Source organism: Mustela nivalis (assembly GCF_964662115.1).
Source record: "Mustela nivalis genome assembly, chromosome: 8".
Lineage (NCBI taxonomy): Eukaryota > Metazoa > Chordata > Mammalia > Carnivora > Mustelidae > Mustela > Mustela nivalis.
The window spans coordinates 51,947,079-51,969,812 of record NC_139027.1 but is presented as its reverse complement, the minus strand read 5'-3'; the positions used below and the strand labels follow the sequence as shown (position 1 = coordinate 51,969,812).

At 40.9% G+C, this 22,734-nt stretch overlaps 1 protein-coding gene across 1 annotated transcript in view; it reads right to left on the bottom strand.

Moving 5' to 3' along the window:
• Positions 1 to 2,214: 2,214 nt before the first annotated feature.
• Positions 2,215 to 22,734, bottom strand: part of PAIP2B (poly(A) binding protein interacting protein 2B) — a 33,123-nt gene continuing 12,603 nt past the window's right edge. Inside the window, exons 2-4 of the mRNA XM_082743057.1 lie at positions 10,656 to 10,804; positions 8,312 to 8,488; positions 2,215 to 7,416 (exon numbers count right to left, since the gene is read on the bottom strand). Of these exons, the coding sequence (XP_082599183.1) occupies positions 7,360 to 7,416; positions 8,312 to 8,488; positions 10,656 to 10,793 (372 nt within the window). The 5' untranslated portion in view covers positions 10,794 to 10,804 and the 3' untranslated portion in view covers positions 2,215 to 7,359. The remainder of the gene's footprint in view (positions 7,417 to 8,311; positions 8,489 to 10,655; positions 10,805 to 22,734) is intronic.

Sequence of the window (22,734 nt, the reverse complement as noted above, 5' to 3'; positions counted from 1 at the left end):
TGCAGGGAACTTTGAAGGTGTTTTGTTTTAAGATTTATTTACTTTAGAGAATGCTTGAGCAGGAGGGGTGGGGGTGGCGGGAGAGAGAAAATCTCAGACTTCATGCTTAGTGCAGAGTCTGATGTGGGGCTCGATCTCATGACCCTGAGATCACAACCTGAGCCATAAAAGGAGTTGGGCACCTAATCAACTGCACCACCAGGCGCCCCTGGAGAAGTTTTTTTACATAATCCTGGGACCAGGAACAAGCCGTATTTTGGGTTTAGAATCTAAAATCTCATTGGTGGAGAGTTTATACATAGAATATAAACAAAAAAGAGTTAATATTCAAGAATATGGCCATCTCTTTTCCTTACCATTGTTGAGGCTCTACTATCCCAGTGGGAGAGCTGAGCAAGGAGCATATTTTGATTTTTTTAGTCCTGGTACATAAGTATTAAATACATATGAGTTGAAAAAAAAAAGCAGTGGGGTGCCAGGGTGGCTCATTTGGTGAGAGCCCAACTTGTGATTTCTGTTTGGGTCACGATCTCAGGATTATGGGATCGAGTCCCGCATCCGGGCTCTGTGCTCAGTGGGGGTCTGCTTGGGATTCTCTCTCTCCCTTATCCTCTGCCGCTTCCCCAACTTGAGCACGCACTGTCTCTTTTTCATAAATAAATCATTTAAAAAATAATATAAAAGTGTACAAGATCCAATGTGTTCCTAGTTCCTTTAGCCAGAGATGTGATGAAATGGCTTACTTTCCAGTTAGTAAGACTCTGTTACCAGAGGTTGTGGTGCAGGAAGTCATTTTTGATGAGTGTCTTCCCCTTTCACTTACACTTTTTTGATAAAAGGAGCAATTAATGGGATTCCATCCTATCAAGGCATCAGAGATGACCCTGTAACAGCCTTGTGACAGGCAAGAGCTTAGGACAAGAACTGGACTCAAATGAAGCCCACGCTGCTTTAATAATCCACCTGGTGATTTCATGACCAGCACAGTCTCCTTATCTGTCACATCCATTCAGCAAACACAGAATGTCATACGGCTGTGAAGGGTGCTCTGAGGATTAAAAATGAGTACCTTATCCCAACTGAGAAGTTGGCATAAATTTATGGAACTGCCTATTTACAATATCTGCTTTTCTGTAATGTATTCTACTTCAAGTAAGGTTAATGAAATGTTTTAAGTGAATGAGTAAGACACACATCTTCAAGGATGTGCGTAGTCCAGGCCTCGTGTATGCATAACGAGAGTATCTCAGAAAGCGCTCCACAGGCAAGTCTGCTCAGCTCTTTCCCCCCCTGGTTTTAGGAAGGCAGTGAAGAAATAATAGCACTCAAATCAAAATGCACGGGCCATGGTCTGGTCCCATGATTTTTCTGCCACGTGATAAAGCCCCTCCGAGAATCCCTGGGAGGTTCAAGTTAGGTGTAAACCAAATAAATATGAATTACCAAACATCCCCCCAAACAATGGATGATGCCCGCTTGTTAACCCAGTAGCCCGGGTACCTAGGCCAGTGTTTGGTAGTTAGAAGGCTCTCAACCTTGTGCAGTAGTTGAAAGGCAGATTCAGAAGCTTTCCTTGTTTTCCAGATAGGAGTCAGTTTTCCCCTGAAGCCGGAAGATAACAGCTATCCAATTTCCTTCCAAGTCCAAGGATTTCCTCTTACACCCTTTGTTCAAAGCTGTACACATGACTGTGTGTATTACTGCCACTATGTATTAAGCACCTTCCTTGTGCCGGGCAGTATTCTGAAATTAAATTCAGTCTAATTTACACAGCAGTCCTAGGAGGGAGGAGCCACGTCTTTATAGATAAACTGAGGTGCAGGCTGAAGGCACTAAGAAAGTGCTGGAGGTGGGATTCACTCAGGCCTGCAGCTTCCAAACCAATGCTTTTACCACTTCGTAACACTATTTAGAATGGAAAATGATGCAGTTAAACCCATGATCCATCTTGAGACTGAAATCTCTCATGAGGGGTACCTGGGTGGCCAAGTCTCTTGGCTTCAGCTCAGGTCATGATCTCCGGATTATGAGACCAAGGCCCGAATCAGGCTCTGTGCTCAGCAGGGAGTCTGCTTGAGCTTCTCGCTTCCCTCTCCCTCTGACCCCTCCAGCCCCTTCTCAAATAAATAAGTCTTTAAAAAAAAAAAAAACTCTCACAAAAACACACCACACACACACAATCACCCAACCATAAGAAAAACAGTAGCACTGCCGGCAAGTAAATGCATTTTATTCTCATTTTATTGAGACTTTTTTCCACAGCTGCCATTTGATTTATATAGCAAAATTTTTAAAAAGTAACTTTTCCCCCATTTTTGCTATTTTTATGAAAATCATTTTCTTCGATTGTAAAGCCCTGCCCCTCCCCCAAAGACATTAATAACTACCACATCATGTGTATTTAGAGGAGAAAAAGGGAACAAAAACAGCTGTTAAACACTTGTGAAACCGGGATCAAAGTCGCAAGTCAAGACTTGCCCACTGGAGGCACGAAGCCGCTGGGGGCCGCTGAGCAAGCCACACACAGGCCCTTGGGGGCTTCTCGTCCCACAGGCTCTACTCCCTTTCTCCCCTTGACCTTCTCTGCTGGCCATCGTCCTTCTCTCCAAATCCATCCAACAAAGGCAGCACAATCTTTAATACGTGTTCAGCTTTGTAATGGAGACAATACTGTATCCAGAAGTTCAGTGATTCCCCTCCATCCAGTTCTGGAGGGTAAAATAGCCAACAGCATACGGATGGCTTCACTTTTGTGTCCACTCAAAACAGACTCATTAAATTACCAGATGCTTCAAAAGTCCTGTTGTGTAGACAGCACAAGAATTCCTTATAAAAAACAAGTTGCAAAATGATAAAAATTTCTGCAGCAGTTTCGGCTCCTTACACAGAGCCTCTGATGACACAGCTGGTTCTGAGGAGTCGTTCCTGGGACACTCACAGCAGCTCGCCCAGGAGTCCCCTGTTCTGAGGGTTCTATTTAGACCACAGGGGGCCGAAGTCCAAGTTTACAAGATTCCCTGCTGACAAAATTAGCCTGTCTATCAGTGGAATACTACTGAGTGCTCTAAAAGAATAAACTACCAATACAAGTTACAGCTCAGTGATGAAACTCAGAAATATGCTAAGGGGAAAAGCCAGCCAAAAGAGACCACAGTTTGTGGGATTCCACTGATATGATGCCCAGAAAAGGGAAATTTGTAGAGACAGAAAGATAAGTGGTTGCCCAGAGCTGGGAGCAGGGATTATCATGTAAATGGACACGAAGGATCTCATGGCATGGGATGGAAAATGTCTAAAACTGAGTATGGTTATGGCCTTACCACTCCGGAAGCTTACTAAAATAACTGAAATGTACAGTTGAAATGGGTGAATTTTATATGTAAAATATGCCTCAATAAAGTTGTTAAAAAAATCCCTGCTTCCCAAACCACACATCAAGCATTGAACATTTCTGAAGGCTCGATTTGTAGGGTGGGATTATCACTTAGCATCAAGTTACATGGTGAAAACACTGTACTATTTTCTAGTAAATAACTTAGAGTTTCCCAGTGCCCACAGGACCAGATCAATCTCACCACTCATTTCCCAAATGAATGCATTATCCCAGGGGAGAGGGGCTGGGGATACAGAGTCTTCCCCAACAGGTGGCCATGTCCAATTCTTGGTTGAATTTGTGAGGTGTCTGCTCTTTCCATACCTAAACGTTGCCTAAACCAAGAACCATTATTAACCTGTGATACTGGGACCCTTATTGAAGATCAACTCTCCTCTTCAATCACAGCAGGGTCGATTCCTGGGCACCCGAGGTTTCTATGTGGGGTCTGCAACAGCACTAACATGAGAGGATTCAGTCAACGGTTTCCTTCAGCTCCTTCGTACAACTTTCCTCTCTGACATCTAGAATTGCCAGAGTATTATAATGACCTCCTTACTCCCTAGCTTCCCCCAAATCAAGACAAAACTGATGGTAGGACAATACACAATTAAAAAAATCCTGCTTAGTATTTCCCTAAAAACATTTTTTAAGCCATCGTTAGTGTTATAACCTTAATTAAAGAGACTCCAGCTGTTTTGACTTTGAAAACTGAAGTCCTGCCTCTCCCTTAACAATCTGTCTTGGTTTGACCACACGTGATCCCAGAAGTCCACAGCTGCAGTCAGAAATGCTTAGGGCCTCACAGCTGCAGGTGCTCAGGCCTGGGCTATAGCTGTCAAGTTTTCTCCTGCGGTTCAAAGACCTGGAGAAGCTGAAAAGGCCTTTCCTTGACTTTTTTTTTTTTTTTTTCTCTTGAAGAGCAAGAGATAAAATAATTTTCATCTTGCAGTTTTAGAGTCCAACAATCACAAAACTCCGAAACCAGTCACTGAGAAACTACCCTGGGCCCAGCCAGAACTGGCACTTAGAAAGAACACACATACTATTGCTATACACATCGTCCAACTTTCAGTTTGCCAACAAAACAATTTTAAACAGAGTGGTGGCTAAAATTCAACATCAAAATAACTATTTATAAATACCTGTCTCACCCTTAAAGGGTCAAGGTGCCCAGAGGGCATGCACCCAGATTGGTTCCTACGAGGAAAGGTCGGAGACAGGGGCCCCCAGTCTTTCCCCAGCGAAGGTCCAACAAGACCTCCCCACTTTTTCTAGTGAGGAGCTTGCAAACTCTCTAGATGAGCTTATGATCTGGGTAACAACTGTGCTCCCGCCTTACAACACACAACGGATGGAGAAAACAGCTGGGCTACGGGAGAGAAACTGTCTGCAGCGCAAGCCGACAGCGCTGCTAGCTGCTTCCTGCTCCTGGAGCCAGCAGACTCTCGGGTCTGAATGGGACTGGAAAGTCCAGCCCTCAGGTTCTGCTGCTCATCTGGCAGGAAGCTCTCTTACTCCGGACCAAATCAGCCTGGTGAAACCCCAGACTGATATCCAAAATGGAACCCCAAAGCAGACAGACAAGCCCTTTGCACTGCCCCCAACATCTCAGCCGATCCTGGTCAGGAGAGCAAGCCTTCTTCAAGATGAAGAAATGGCTCCATCTGGATCCCTGTAGGGCTCTCCAGACTAGGAGCCACACTAGAATCATTTGTATCTTTCTGACGGAGACGCCCACACTCTAGAAAATGGCTCTTCCTGCAGTCTCAATATATTCCCTGCAACTCTGAACTCGGACACACTAACAGGAGGAGGAAACGGAGCCCCTGGGACAGACAGACCTCTTTATTCCTGCACTTCCAAGGCTCTCTCCCCATTAGAGGTGATGAACCCAGTTGGAAAACTGAAGCTGTGCCTGCATGGCTCAGCTGGTTTAAACGTCTGCCTTCGGCTCAGGTCATGATCCCAGAGCTCTGGGATCAAGCCCTGCACGGGGCTTCCTGCTCCAAGGGAAGCCTGCTTCTCCCTCTTCCACTCCCCTTGCTTGTGTTCCCTCTCTCGCTGTGTCTTTGTCAAATAAATAAATAAATAAATCTTTAAGAAAGCGGAAGGTGCAATAAACTCGTTTCTTTATTCATAGCCCTCCCTGGAAATGAATTAAATGTTCCATTCTCTTGAGGTAGAGGCTTTGGGATTTAATGTGCACACCTGGCAATAGGAGCTCCTTAAGCTACTCTCCTCTGACATGTGTCCTAACGAGGAAGGCCATTCTTTAAACGATGCCATCCTATAGACTTCTGAGAAAAAGATGTGGGTTCATATTTTAAATCTGACATTAGACTGTAGCTATTCAAAAAAGTCAACAAGAGAGGACCTAAGAAAAGGGAGAAATTTCTAAGCTTTCTAGACACCGGTCCTTTCCTTCCAACCTCTGTCCCATATCCACATACTGAATTTACACAGACTTTATTTCATTACGTGGTCTTTTCCTGATAGCCTGACACAACACAACAGCAGTCATACAGAAGCCACTGTCCCCCTCAGGCCTCTGCAAACCCTCATCCTAGGAGAACGGCCAGGACTCCACATGGTCTACTTTAGACCTGACTCTGCCACATACATTCTTATCACACAAAGGCACCTTCTGGTGGCCAGTTTAATCCCTTATGAGTATCAGCTGTTTTACAGTCAGGAAAAACAAAATGAATATACCCAAAGAGCTCAACCTAGAAAAGCTGTAAAGCTGGGTATATGGCAACAGCAAAATTTTATAATTACAGAAACTGTTCTGGTGGGTCACATGGTCACATGGGTCAAGCAGGACTCCCTCTAACAGGCTTTTTTTGAGTTCTTTTGCATAAATCTGTAAGGTGGGAAGAGGCATCCAAATTATAAACTGAGTTTCTTGCTGGTGTCTTGAAAAATGTTTACTTGGGAAAAATTACTGGGAATAATTTACTAAGGGAAGATACCAGGAGGACCAAGTCTTCATGGGTCTGGCAAAAAATTGCCAAAATACTCTTAAGACACAATTAATAGGACTCAGGGTTGGCTACTCCAGAGTGAAGCTGATGGCCAGCATAGCATGCCTCTCCTTTCCCTTTGGTAACAATATCTTTTCTCAAAAACAGAAAAGGGTTGGTATGGAAAGGAGACAGGGGACTAGATGCCATGAGGGATAAAGTGGCCAACCCACCCTAGAGCTCTTTGACCTCACAAATAATGAATGATGACTTTGATGGTGGCTGTAAGCAGAGACTTAAGAACAGGCCAGCAGTGACAGAGTGACCCCCAATGGCAATCACTGTCACAGCCCACCACTACTGGTTTGTAACTTTCATGAACCATCAGAAGAGTTACCAGAAACCAGTCCTTGGAGTCTGGATTTTCTTGAACGGGGTTCCAGGCAAGAACACGCTGGCTTGGCAGGCCATGGTAATCTGCTTCATCACAGGAAAGCCCTCGGGGTGAGGGGAGCTGGGCTGTGAACCCCAATTTGCAACACCTCCTTCTTCCACTCGTCCCTCTTCTCATCCAGCTTAGCAGACTCAGTAAGTAATTCTCTAGGCAATGAACATTGCCCTCAGTAAGTGTACAGTAGGGTGAGAAGGGCATTCTTAAACACCCAGATTTTCTTGGTCAGCTTATTTTGTTTAAACACACAGCAGAACATTCCTGATGAAGGGGAAAAAAAGACTGCGATTTCCTTAACTCAAAAAGCTAATAATAATAATAATAACAATAGGAAACTGCACCAAACCAAAGTCAGTAGAACAAAAGAGAAATACTCAGAGACTCAGAGGCTTGTAGAGTAAGACTGAGCACATTAGTTACTCCAGTCACAGTGTCAAGTTAAACCACTATCCCCCTTCCCCACTGTGCACCCCTCGCCCACCCCACCCCCTTCTTCTGCTCTGCCTCTTTGTGCAGCGCTATCCCAAGGTGTGGGGACATACAAGTTCTCCTCAAAGCTTTCTGTCAGCTCAGTACTTCACTCCTGGAATAAATTCCTTGGCATCCGGGTTCAGATTACTTTTGCTCTGAAATAAGAACCAAGAGATAATAAATCCCACTTCAAAAGCTGTTTACTCCCAGCTTCATTATTACCAGCACCTTCCTCTCAGCCACCAAGAGGGAAAAAAGCTCCGGCTGCTATTGCCAGGCTGCTCTCAGTGGCTCCTGACGTACTAAGCCTTGACCAACCTCATTTTCTCCTTCCTGCTCTAGACTCCTGTTCGCCTCATGATGCTTTCATTAGAGGTCTGGAAGCCTGACTCCAAAAATAATTTTTCAGTTCACTGGGTACCTTAACGCGATGAGAATCCAAGTTTTCCACCAAAGCAGTTTGGTGACCACAGTCCCTTTATTTCCCACCTCGCTATATTCTCTTTGGGTTATCTACCCTCTAGTGAATGTCCAAAACCTGAGCAAACCGCAGGGCACAGTCATCTGGAACGTGAGTTCTGTGAGAACTAAGTCACTCACAGAGTTCTGACTTTAAGTAAACACGAAAGGCAGGAAATTGGTTTATCCAGTCTTCTAATTTTAAGTGGAAGATAGCCTCTTAGGAGAATGTTCCTTCCAAAACCGCACCATTCAGAACTATAAATACAGATTTGAGGAACAGTAAAAGGAAAGAACAACAGCAAGTGATCATTTGACACCAGACCTCTTCTGTGTTCAAATTCTTATCCTTGATCCCAATTCTACTTTGAAAGGCCCACTGCGGGAAATGAAAGCTGGTGATGCTGCCCCTTTGCAATGTGTGGTGCAAGGTGTCTTCCATGCACCCTCTTATCAAAGCCCATGGGATGATGGGTGAAGAAACATGGGCCAGAGACTTGCCCAAAGTAGGAGGGCCAGAAAGGAAGTCTGTCACTACGAATCCCATATTCTTTTCACTATGTCTCATGTGCAACTACATATGCCTCTTACCAAAATATCTTCAGAATCATGACCATCGCCGACCGACAGTCCATTTAACTGCTGCTGCAACTGTCCCATGGCCTGAGGCAGGTCCCGTGAGGGAATGAACCACTCTTGGTCTTCTTCATCCAGCATCTCCTGGAAGCAGCGGTCTAAGAAGTCTTGCTCCTGCAGTTCCTCCTCCACCTAGCAAGCAAAGGGCGAGGAGCTCACACTTACTGTCCTAGTGTGACTTGCCCCTTCCAGTTTCCTACCTCTTTCTTTCAGAGATTATTGGTCTGAGGTTCAGAATGATGTTGTGTACTAAGAATTAAGACGCTTCAAATGACTGGCTAGAGAAAATACAAGTTTTAGATTTTTCAACCAAATTCCATCCACAAAAAGACTAAGGAAATAGAAGAGCAGAAAGTCTAGGCCTTCACAACTCTTCCAACATCTTTGTGTGACACAGACATGTTCCATCCAGATGGCACTTACAGAGAATCATTTTAAAGCTTGAGATTCTTTTCTCAATCTTGTTCAGAAGCCACATTTCTTAAATTTCTCATTTTGCAAGTACGAAAAAGGCACAGGAATTACAGAACTAGACCACTACCTGGAGAGTGGAGATTAAATCAAAATCAACTCTCAGCTTCTGGCCCTCTTTTCTGGTAATGAGGCCCCTAAAGGAAAAAAATACTTTCAGAACCTAAGAAAGATATAAAGAACACTTTTTGGCAAACCAGCAGAAAATGATGTCATCAATGTAGGTATCCTTCCAAAACAAGGAAAAGTATGAATATTTAAACAGCTCTGTATTTCTTAAAGATTGCCCTAAACTAAAGCACTATGATCTAGGATATTATACAACTCTTTGCAGACATCATTAACTCTTCCTAAAGAAAATGGTCCAGGCTGCAGATTAAGTGTGGTTTTAACAAGCCCTCAGCTTCACATGTGGCCATCCCTTTCGTGCAGGCTAGTGGTGGACAGATTCATAGCTCACTAGCACCACCATTAGAGGGGAAGTCAAGTAAAAATAATCACCCAGGGGCACTCAGTCGTTAAGAGTCTGCCTTTGGCTCAGGTCATGATCCTAGGGTCCTGGGAGTGAGCCCCACATTGGGCTCCCTGCTTGTTGGGAAGCCTGCGTCTCCTTCTCCCACTCCCCCTGCTTGTGTTCCCTCTCCTGCTATGTCTCTCTCTGTCAATAAAATAAAATAAAATAAAATAAAATCTAAATAATAATAATAATAATCACCCAAACTAGCCCCTACACTTATTCATGAATTCAAAAGTCACCAGTAGCAGAAGATGTAAAAGTAGTCTTCAACATTACAATTAGCCACACTGATCTCAAGTAAATTAGATAGTTATGAAGTACTTATAGTAACAACCACCACAAAATATTTCCAAGCCATCAGATTTAACATGACTGCTCAAGATTTGCCTTGCCTCTACCTAAGAGCATGACAACGGGCTCCTCCTTATTAAATCTACCCTGATTCACAGGTACAACCCACAGAAATGGTTACCTGGGCATAGTGATGTGACTACAAGCATGTTCTGTGTGCCAGTCACACAAATTATGACACAGTGGGATTAAGGGGGTGGGGGAGGAGCAGAATTGCTGGCCACTCTGCTAAACTTGTTCCCTTGTTCCCAGAGCACCAGGCTGTTCAGTTAAAAGCACATTTCCTGTCTCCCATGCTGGCGATGGCCATGGAACTATTCATCATGTAATGTCCTCCCTGATGGATGTGAATACTTGGGCATCACTTGGTTAAAAGATCCCTTCTTTGGCCTTTAGCTCTCCCCTTTTCCCAGTTCCTAGAATTCCAGTTACCCTTCAGTTACTCAGATGATCAATGCCCTGGCTGGGGCAGAGCAACACCATCGAAGAACCATGTGGTCACCACATCACTGTCTACCTGGAGTGCCTACCTTGAGCTATTAATGTCACAGAGATGCAGGACAATGGATTACTGCTGATTCTTTGTTCAGACTCTCTAGCCTTTCCCCACCTAACACACTTGTCCATCTCAGACATATATTCTGCCATTGCCTGCATTCCCACGTTGGGAACATGGCAGGCTGGCCCATCTGCACACAGCTGCTGTTCCCAGGTCTATACCACATCACCATGGCATGAGATTCTCTTGCAACAATGTGATGGAAAAGATCAGTATCTTCCTCCAAAGTACCCTATTCTGGTGTCTAACAAGCTAAAGGGGCTTCTTGGTCAGCCCAGACCAGGCCTCCATGCATTCTTCAATTATTCTCAAGCCAACAAATCCATTTATTTCATTACAGACAGATGGTAAAATACAGCTGTTGAGATACATGTGTCTTAGCCTTCCACTTCTTTCTTTACCTGTCTGTTGAAATCTTCTTCGTTCTCCATCCACATGTACTCTGCAAATGGGTTTTCCTTCTCATCGTGCCCATTTAATCCCTGATCCTCTTTGGATTTCACATTAGGTGATGTATTTGCTACACTGGATCCATTCATTATGACAGAACCTAAACAGAACCAAAAGAAAGGATCAAGGAAAGGAAAAGCTGGAACATCCAGATTCTTCCAGAAGCTTCTGAAGTTCTAAGTCGAAGTTCTAACTATAGATGAACAGAAGCTATTGATCTGTAACTGTTAGAAAACTAACCATATTCTGCAGTTATCAATTATACAGATGATATAGAGTTAACAGAGTTAACCTCCTCCTCCTCCTCCTCCTCTTCTGTTAACAGAGTTAACAGAGATACAGAGTTAACAGAGTTAACTCTTAAGAGTTCTTTTAACTCTTAAGAGTTAAAAGAAAAAAAAAAAGTCCAGGCTTAGCCATTCTAGGCAAGTGGGAGGAGGAGATCTTTTCAAGTCTATTTTTTGCAGGTTCTAGAACCTAATCAGGGTCACATGGCCTCCTTAATGATAAGGAATATGTAGAGGAAATCCATTCTTTTTTTTTTTTTTTAAGACTTTATTTGACATAGAGAGACACAGGAAGAGAGAGAGAGAGAGAACACAAGCAGGGGGAGTGGGGATGGGAGAAGCAGGCTTCCTGCAAGCAGGACCCTGAGATCATGACCTGAGCCGCAGGCAGAGGCTTTAACCCACTGAGCCACCCAGGTGCCCTATTATTATCTTTTAAAACATTGCCAATCTCCTAAGAGAAAAATTGTCGTATATGGTTTACATTTCCATTTCTGTGATTTTTACCAAGACTGAATATTTTTGAGATATACTTACCTGTCATTTGAGTTCTTATCTTGTCATTTTTCTGCTGAAGTATTTTGATCATTTTTCTATCAGGGTATGTATCTTTTCTTTATCTGCTATAAGGACTTTTATTATATTTGTCATAATTTTTATTTTTCATAAAAGAACTTACAAATTAAAAATACTATATTTGTTTTGTTTGCTTAATTTTTTTGATGGCAGTTTCTGCTGACCTTAATTTCTGTCTGTATCTTGTGTGAGTGTCTGCCTATCCATTATCTTTTTAAAGTACATATATGCTTTTTAAATTGCTTACACTTGGCTTCCAAATTCACACTGATGTGTTTGCTATCATCTGGAAGGTGTCTTTTTTCTGTTCTTGATTTAAATCTTAACCATTCTTCAAAAATCACTGTAGTCTTTACTCACTGCTTTCCTCCTCTATGTTCCTGTACCTGCGAGCTTGGAATTCATACTACTTAACTACTCTGTTTCATAATTCAAAATAATGAAACTCTGTTTCATAATTCAAAATTGCATAATTTTTCTCTTTCCACTTAGATTTTTGACTTGTGAAAAGCAAGATGGAGGTTTATAATCTCAATCTCAATTCCAACTCTTCCTCTCTCCTCCTTGGGGCATCTTTAAGTTTTCTTTAACAATTTTTTTCCGAACTCATTTCCATCTTGGCAACATTCATGAAAAAGTCTTATTTCTCTGCTTCTGGGTACACTAAAAAATTACTGCTTACTCCCCTTTAAAGTTCTTTCAATTTCCTAACCTGTTTTGAACATTAGAAAATTCAATCTTCTTAAAAGACAAGGTAGGAAAAAAAAAAAGACAAGGTAGAATTGTGATAGGTGAAGAATTAGATGAAAAACCAACTCATTAATATTTCAAAAAGAATTTCATTTATTGACAAAACCCATTTAATTCACTACTGATTTAAATAGGGCATTCCTAGTATAAAACATACTGGTTTAACACATTTTAAATAGAGACAAAAGAAAACAATGATTACTCCAAATACTGCTATAAAATAATAATTCTATAAGCCTAAAGAAGGTAGGAAACCAGTTCTTTCATTTTACCACCTCCATTTGCAACACAACAATGACCGAAGCAAGCCTGCCCTAAATGCCAGGGCAACTGCATGACTAAGTAGGGTATACCTAAGCCCAGAAACTCTTAAAGGACCTGACCCTTGCTGGGTAGCAGGTTAAACAGAATTATATTTCCAAAGACTCATTTGGCAGTTGGTCACAACCAGCATAGCGATTTCTCCCCATCAGTATGGAAATCACCCAGAGAGAACCAGTATTCAGTTTTCCAAAATATCTGCCTTTGCCTAAAAAATAAATCCTAAGTGCACATGACCATAGGGAAAAGAGAAGGCAGACAAACAAAGCATAGAATAACCCACCTAATTCCAGAGTGGGTTGGAACGCCAAGAGCAAGCCACAGGATGCTGCCATTCATGAAAAAGAGAACGGAAATGTACCATAATCCCAACATGGGGATGTTACCCAATTTAATGCAAACACTTGGGAGAAGTTGAAAACATTGAGATATGGGACTGTTAATACCAGAAAAGTGGTTCTCAGCAGGCTATATTCAGTGTTGAGGTGCAGTTTATACCATTCTACCTGTGTTTTCTACACAATTGGAAAGCTTAGGTTACCCTAAATAGAAGCAATCCAACAACTTAATTTGGATAATGTTTAACAATTTATTTTTTTTAAGATTTTATTTATTTGTCAAAGACACAAATAGAGTGAGTACAAGCAGGGGAAGCAGCAAGCAGAGGGAGAAGCAGGCTTCTTGCTGAGCAAGGAGCCCGATGACAGACTCAACCCCAGAGCATGACCTGAGCAGAAGGCAGATGCTTAACTAACTGAGCCCCTCAGGTGTCCCTAGTACTTTTATATCTACACTCTGACTTCAGGTACGTAATCTGTCCAACTTCATTCTAAACAAAACAAAACAAAAACATTAAGCTAGTGCTATATGTAAGACCAAAGAGGGTACCAGATTCAAGGGTTAAGCAACTTGAGTTGCTGGGTTTGCTCAAGAATAACACTGGTTTGTGGGGCCACTGGGTGACGATGCACTGGTGTTTAATGTGCCCCTAGACTTTAGTAGCGGGGTGGGAATGGGGAGATTTTGCTGGATAGTGGTAACTCCTAAGTAAGGCATGTGGGGAATGTCTTCCAACTCAGGGAAAACAAGAGGTAAGACAGGACCACTGTGCATAACTTCCCTGAATTTCCCGCCTCAAGAGTTTCATGTAACATTCTCTTCCTGTTCCCAGCTCCTCTCTAGGTTCATCATCCACCACACTTGCCCTCTAAGTACCCAGCATTTTCCTAACTATCCTATTTTGACCTTTGACCATTATTTCACTTGATCTTCACCCACGTCAAAGTATATTATGTGTCATCCTAGTGTAGTGGGGCCAAAGAAAATACCCTCAAAGCTTCCAGAGATGGGAGAAATGTTTGGGTACATAAGTAGGATCACAAATCAGAATGGCTGCCATGTTGTCAGCTATGTTATGGAGAGGCCCATGTGACAAGGAATTGAATCCTGTTAACAACCATGTGAGTGAGCTTAGTACATCTTTCCCCAGTCAAGGCTTCAGATGAGACAGCCATCCCAAGTGACAACTTGACTGGAACTTCCTAAAAGGCTCTGAGGTAGAAGCATACCCTGCTAAGCTGCTCCCAGATTCCTGACCCACAAAAACTGTGAGATAATAAATGTTTGCTCTTTTAACCTGCTAAGCTTTGCAGTAAGTTGTCACATGGCAATAAATATAGGCATTCGATAAAAAATGACAACTAGTTCCGCCATATGAACCATCTGTTGTCACTTATTTCCTCTTATTTTTCTAGAGAACAGGTGTGCAGTTTGAAGTAGGTCATTGCTTGAGAAGTTCCTCAAGAATTAAACATCAAAAACAGATGAAAGAGTTTATATCTGGCGTGCCTCTATATTACATTATGAAATCTGAGAACTATTTGGAATTTATTCTCCCCCACCTCAGTTTCTCTCTTACTTGGCAAATATCCTGAAAATGAAAAATAAGACTTGTCATTTGGATTAAGATGGGAAAGCATGTAGCTGACAGAGAGTCAAAATAGGGGTGCTAAAGCCTGCTAGGCATTTATTTGATTTAGCACTTTACGGGGACCAAGGGCTCCTGTTTAAAACATTGGGCTTGAAATAGGGGCCTCAGTTCCCAACTATTAAGAACTTTGGGACTTTTAATGTGCCTAGGACATCTACAATACATGCTTCATTAGTTTAAAAATTTGAATACCCACAGCTCTTAAATCCAATGTGCTCATACCAGAAACTAGCTATTCTTTGAAACTGATATTTTTTCAGAAGCTATAAATCTGGATTGTGCCTATGATAACAGCTTGACTCTGAAAAATACTTGGTACTTTTGGCTGAATTATCTAGAAAAAGTCTATTGAGCAATTGCTATAAAAACTAATCTCTACTATTCTGTTTCCTACAGTTTTATGAACTTTGTTCAGTCTGGTTAATACCATTTTTAAATTAAATATTGTGAATAACCATTTAAAATGTTATTTTAGTTTAAATATGTGGTACTAGATCCCAGTTTGGTCCATTCTCAGTTACATCTTAGCAACTCAGGTCATTAGATGCACTTATTCATTAATATCAGGTGCCTATTTACCCTAGACACTGTGCTTGACTGGTGCTTTAACAGCTTAAATAGTCCTTGCCCTGGTGGTATTCACATTCTGTCAGGAAAGAGACAAATAATTAAGGATAATTATGACCCATGTTATAAAAGCCAAAGTAAATCTAGAAAACAATGGGGATGGTGGGAGGGACCTAATCAAGTCTGAGAGTGGGGGGATGGTTAGCAAAGGTTTCCCTGAGCAAACAACACTTTTTTTGATACCTAAAGAACATAAGTTAGCTAGCAATAGGGTGAAGAGGGTGTACGGGCCAAGTGTAAGAACCCCAAGATAGGCCACTTTGGCATAAAGATTATTTTGAGATAAAAGCAGCTGAAACTCAGCAGATTCAGGAAAAGCTCTTTACCTCCCCCTCAGTTGCCTAAATTTACATTGGAAAGAAGAGCCTGTACCAGGAAGAGGGCTACTAACCAAGATTCCTCTTTACCTAAGAAATTTTTCTGTATAACAGGGCAACCTTTGTTTCCAAAATATCTCTTCTCCCTATTGTGCTAAAGGTCTTCCTCCCCTTTGTATTCTCAGATTCTTACTCAGGATGTCATATAAGCTTCAAGTCACCCAACTGTCTTTGGAATTTCATGTCTATATGGATTCCCATATATATGAAACTAAATTTAATTTCACCTGTTTATCTGCCTCATGTGAATTTAATTCTTAGTCCAGCCAGAAGAACCTTGGGCCAAGGAAAATATCTTCCTTCCCAATGAGGAAAACACATGTGCAAAGATTCAGAGGCAGGAAGGAACTCTCAGGAAACACAAGAAGGTAGGGATGCATACAGTTGAATGGTCAAAGAAAGATGGAAAGGAAGAGAGATGAAGTTGCTAAGACAGATGGGGCCAGATCATGCAGGACATTAGAGGCTACATGAAAGATTTAAAATTTTATCTTAAAAGCAATAAAAGCCTTCAAAAAGGGTATCCAGCAGCACAGTGATATGATTCAATTTATATTTTGAAACCACTCTGGCTGCCATATGGAAAATGGATTGGAGAGACTGACAGTGGATAATGGGAGCTAATGCACTAATCCAGATGGAAAAATGGTGGCTGCTTAAGACTAAGGTAATGGCAGTAAGAAGAGAGTAGGCAGATTCTGAACTACTGTAGGTTGTTTTTGGTGATGGACGTGGGGAGACAAGAGTGAGGGAAATATCAAGAATAACTTTGGCACAAGCAACTAGATGGATGGTAATGCAACTAGATGGATGGTAAAGCTCAGGAATTCTGTGGGAAGGGCAAACTTTTCTTGGGTGGTAATGAGGAGTGGGGGAAATAAAAGGGGTGATGTGTTCTATTTTGGATATGTTAAATTTGTGAAGCCTCTGAAACACTCAAGTGACTATGTTAAGTAGGTTATCTATATGCATCAAGAATAGGAAAGGCCTGGTTAAATAAAGAAATTTGGAGTGGTTGTTTATATAAATGATTATAGAAATCATGGGGTTAGAAGATATTACTTAGAGAGAAAGGGCAAAGTGAGATGAGAAGAGGATCCAAGACCCAGATCTGATGCATATGAACATTTTCAAAAGTCAGGTAGAGAAGGAGGAGAATACAGAAAAGGAAAGTAAGAAGAAGCCATAGAGTTAAGAAGGAAACCAGAAGAAGAGTATCGCATCAAAAGAATCAAAGGAAGATAGAACTCCATATAGTGAGTTGAATGGTAGCTCCCTGAAAGATATGTCCACATCCTAATCCCTAGAACCTGTGAGGCCACCTTATTTGAAAGAGGGTCTTTGTAGATGTGACTAAATAAAGAACACTGAGATAAGTACATCATCCTGGATAATCCCAGTAGGCTCTAAATCCAATGACAAGTGTCCTTAAAGAAAAGCAGAGAAGAGAAGGAGGCAATATGACCATGGAGATGGAGATTGGAGTGATGTGGCCACAAGTTAAGGAATGCCTATAGCCACCAGAAGCTAAAGAGGCAAAGAACAGATTTTCCCTCTCCTAAAGCCTCCAGAGGGAGTACAGGCTGAATGACACCTTGATTTTTTACTTCTGGCCTCCAGAACTGCAAGAGAATACATTTATGTTGGTTTAAACTACCAGTTTGTGGTAATTTGTTGAAACAACCATAGGAAACTAATAAATCCAGTAATGTGAGTGTTTTGAAGGCTTCTGAAAGGTCAAGAGGAAGGTGAGGAACATCCATAGAATTTAGGACCCTGGAAGTCTCTGATGACCTTAATGAGAGCAGTTTCCATGAACAGAAATAAGGAAGAAAACCAAAAGGAGGGCGTGTGAGTTGTATGTGACAGGAAGTATGTGATAACTCCTTCAAGGAGTCTAGCTGCTGAGGAAGGGGAAAGGAATGGACAGAAACTAGGGGTGAGAGATCCCTGGAAACTATTTTCAATGACTAGGGAGTCTAGAGATTGTTTAAATGTTCATAGAAATGGTTTAGTGGAGAAGGAGAAGCTACAGAAACTGGAGAAAGAAGGAACGACTGATTGTGTAGGCCAGGAAGGGATACTTAACTCTTCATTTTTTGAATAGTCAATACATTCCCTGATTCAAAATCTAAATGCCAGGGATTCTTAATTAGTAATAGATAGTTGCAAGATGAGCATGAAGATAGAGCTGAGAGAAGAGCATCAGGAAAGTGATTTTATCCATCACAAAGGCATATAAAACATCCTTCCTCCATGGCAGGATATTTTACTTCCCTGGTGGCAAGAATGCTTAGGCCCTTGTTGGGGAGGAAAAAAAAATTTTTTTTACCTATCAAGGTTCTTCTAACTGGTCTAAGAATCAAACTGACATGAGACAGATTAGCAGGAGAAAATCAAAAGTTTAACATATACACCTCTTGTAGATATGGAAGAGACCCAGGAAAACTTAGTAACTCACTGAAATGGCTAAAGGCATCACCTTAAATACCACCTCCAGCTAAAGACAAAAGAAAATGTTGGCGGTGGGAAGTCAGTTATGGAAGTCTACAAGAAAAGCACAGTAAACAGGGATAAGGTTGTTATACAGATTTAAGTCTGCCTTAAGATTTAAGTCCATCCCTTCTTCATTAATCACAGTTCCTAAAGATTTAGAGTTTTCCCCCTTCTTCCTGGTACTGAGGGAGACTACAACAAATAGAGATTTCCCTTATAAAAGTAAATGTCTCTACTCAGTTTTCAGAGCTTCTTTTGGATCTGCAGTTTCTTAAAAATAAACAGCTTGAAATAACTAAGATGCCAAAGGGCTATCTTGGGGTGACTAAACTTGCTCCCTTTCATCCCCCAAGTATAAGTCTCCCTACTTGCACAGTTGATGGATAAACCTACCGAACTCCAACTTTCTGGGTTTCCTCTTCTAATTTTTTGCAGGGTTGAGTATATGTGAGTGTGTGTATTTTATTTTAAAGATACATAAGCAGTATAAGAAATAGTTTCATAAAGCCTTTTAAATTCACCTAGAACATATTTTTGAATACCATGTCATACTTCGCACTAAAATAATTTCTCTATTTCCTTGTTCAACCATGCCTTCTTTTACTAAGTAAATAAACCCATCAGCTTTTCTCCATTATTTGGTGGACGATCCAGGTGGAAAGAAGCAGGATGAGTAGTTCAGCTTTTTGGGGGGAGTGAGGTGGGAAGAACATGTAGAATATGTACATGGTGGTTAAAAAACGGGTTCCAAGTCAACCTCTAATTAGAATGATCTTGTCCCTTCTATTTCCATTTCATTGTTCTTGGAGAAGCTGCACAAACTTTAACAAAAAATAAGTAGTCACCTTGCTTAACTTTCCTATGCTGACCTCAATACATAAATGCTCCAATAGTTATCTCCCCTTTGATGCAAGAAAAGGGCTTACAAATAGAATGTCAATGTGCCTGTTAAGCATGCAGAAAACTTAACTTGTAATTAGAAGCTGAAAGATGCTTTCAAAAGCTTATTAGCATACTCAAACAGGATTAAGAATGCAGTCAGAAAATATCCAGAAGGCATATTCTTATTCAGTAGTTCTCAATTTCTCTAGAATTCAAAGAACTACTGAATTTCTATCCAGTAGTTCTCAAACTTTAGTCTAAACATTAGATGCACCTGGAAGCTTTCCTGCATCATACCTTTCAGACATTACAATTTATTAGGTCCAAGCCAACACCCAACATTTGTATTTTTGCCTGTTAACTGCCATAGTTTATTACAAGTAGAGAAAGACTAAAGACTAAGAATAATTCCTCCAATAAAGTTGCAAATTCTATATGGAATAATCCAAATCCCAATTACCCTAATTCCTACATCAGCAGCTCCCAAATTAGTGAATGCTCTTCAAAAAAACAAAGAGCCCAAAAACACAGTCAAGTGAATTCATTTCTCGGAGAAGACCCATTTTTTAACTACCAAGCATTTCCCTAATCAATTAATGGCCAAATTATTCATTTATTACATTTTTAATCTGGCACCTATTAATGACCCACTAACTTCTAGAAACAATGCCTCAAGGATGCCTGTGATATTATCCTACTGGAAATGTACGAAACAGATATAAAATGCACTCCATAAAACATTTAAACTCACTTCTAAGGTAGAATCAACAGACTTGCCTACCTACTTGCCTACATCAGTGGTAAGCTCTCTGTACCCCAGAGGTCAACCCTCAAGTTCTTCTTCCCCAGGTAAAGGCCATCAATTTTCTTCCCAGGATAACATCAAATGGTGGTCATCACAGGGACCCTGACTTCTCCATATCCAGCTCCAGATGGATATATGCTATTAATAGCGGAAACAATGAAAACTGAAGTCTTTAGCAGATTATGCTAATTGAAAACATTATTATGGGCAAATTATTACATATGAAATAGGTGTAACTTTTCCCAATCACAAAATAAAGGACCTTAAATGTCTTAGACTAATCTGATGCCCCTTTTACTTGACTTTTAAGTGCACAGTAATACAGAAATGCCACTGTAGAAACCTGAATACAATCTCTGCCCACGGTCTCTCTACGTCCACCATTTCACATTTGATTATACCTATCCTTGAGTGATTATTATTCATTTGTTTTGAGACCAATCTCTTTATAACCTCAGAAGTTTCTTGAGGGCAAGAATCAAGTCTTTACAGATTTTAGCATGCCTCTGTGTGCCCACCAGGTCCTCAATACATAATTTGTTGACTAAGTGCCATTTTCAGAGTGCTGTATTCTTTTTTTTTCTTTTTAAGATTTTTTATTTATTTTATTTGAGAGAGAGACAGTGAGTGAGAGCATGAGTGAGGAGAAGCAGATTCCCCGTGGGGGGAGAGGCAGACTCCCCATGGAGCTGGGAGCCCGATGTGGGACTTGATCCCGGGACTCTGGGATCATGACCTGAGCCAAAAGCAGTCGTCCAACCAACTGAGCCACCCAGGCGTCCCCAGAGTGCTGTATTCTAAATCTCATTTCCTAGGAAGGGCTACCTTAGGGGAAGCCCTTAGGGGCTATGATCCGTGGTTGAGCATTCTTCATTGAGTGTTACAGATATTGCCCATAGCCAGTGACAACATAACTCAGGAATCTGTTTTTGACAGGTTAAATTACTCTTGAGGTGGAAAAAATTCTTATTTCTATTCTAGGAAGTATTTTTATATGTTCTTGTTAACTATTTTAACATTTAGTAAGACCAGGTGGCTATAATAGTCTCCTCATGAGTAGGCATAAAAGCTTGCCACAGTGCAATTACCTAAACTGGAAGAAATCCGTATCAGGGATTCTCAATAGGTATCACCAAAAGGGACCACATGCTCATTTAATCTGATATATTTTTGGAAAAAAGGAATGCTGCCCCAGCAAAGTGGGAAGAAAGGAGCCAACCACTCTAAATACATATGTAATGAGATTAAGAAAACTGTCTTTACTCTATGACTTTTCAGGAAAGGTACCATTTTGGGTGAGGAAAGTCCTTGAAAATTAATTTGGGGTAGAAGGAGCGTCCTTGAAGGACCAGAGTAAGAGAACTGCTCCATAGGAGAGAGGGGAATGTTTCCCCTAGGGGGATTAAGGGGGACACAGTGCTGGAACACAACAAAGAAGAAAAAAAATGAGTCAAGAGTGGTATATTTCAGAGAGTGGGAGGCCTTATCCTGCATAATATGGTCTCCACTCTAAGACTTTCAATGTCTAGCAAACTTCTAGGGCCATATAAAGCTTAGGAGCTAATGGATTTTTTGGTGTGGGAACCACTGAATAGGTAGGATTTGATGTCTAAATTACAGAGGCAGAACAGAAGTCAGTTGTGAACTGGGAAAGTATTTGAAGCAAGTTTACCCAGATGTCTAAGGGAAAAAGAGGGCACCATAGGACCATTAAGTTACAAAGAGGAAACAAGTAATCTACCCAATACAAGGGGAAAAGATAAGAATAAAGTAACAGCTCTTCTGAGTACTTCACTTTCTTTCTTCAATGTTCACAAGATTCTATGAGGTAGGTGCTGACATTATCCCTGCTTTTCAAATGAATTCTCCCCCATTCAGAAATTTATTAAATACCTTGCCTAAGGGATAATGTAGTAAGAGCCACAGTTGGGGCTTAAGTTTAGGTCTTTTTTTCCCTAAAGCTCATGCTCTTAGCTACTACCTTACCCTCTTATACTTCCCACTTTAGCTCCAGAATGCTTACGATATAAAACTCGAAATTTTCTCAGATATTGCTAATGGAAGTGGGGGAACCAGGCTGAAGAAAAATGATATTCAACAAAAGGACTAGGTCTTGGAAGGAAACTGAACAAGGTCATACCACATGCTGGTATATTTAAATAAAAATAAATTGTGTTCTCTACCATAAACATACAAAGCTCCATTTAATTTGAAGCTTGCTAGTCCTTTTAGGATGAGGAAGCAGATCCCCAAACATGTATATAATCCCTTATGCACAATTCCAAGCATCTACAAAGCTCTAAAAACTAAAAATTTTCCATATGCTTTATGTCAAAACTCAGATGACATTAAAACTTGAATTGATGTGAAGCTAGATATAGCCTGCATTTATCCCACTTAGTGTGAATACTCCTGTTTTGCTCAGAAATACTAATGTGTGTGACTAAAGCTGCTGCAACAGACCACAGGGGCATTACATAACACACACAGAAAGCATTTCTCTAAAAATTGAAAAATTCTAAATTCTGAAATTCATATAGGCAAAGGTTTTAGACCTTCTATGGGCTTGTATTCCAAAGCATTTTAAAAACAATTTCTCAGAATGATTAGATCAGAGGTACTTGATCTTCAGGACCTCACAGGCCAGTAAATTTTAAAACTATTTTGAAGACAACACAGAGTTACAATTTTTAAAAACTAAGTATGATAAAAACTAAGGATGATAAAAAATATCCTATCAACATTGTTTTATAAAAGGATATTTTCAACACCAAAAAACACAGGTAGGCCTCAATTCAATGCAAAAGACAATTCTTTAAATTGAATAAATTTAACTTGATGGAAAATTTAACTTGATGTCTGTGGTCTTAATTTTTCTTATTTCACCACAGGCTGGGGAAAATTCACTGGAGACCAGCA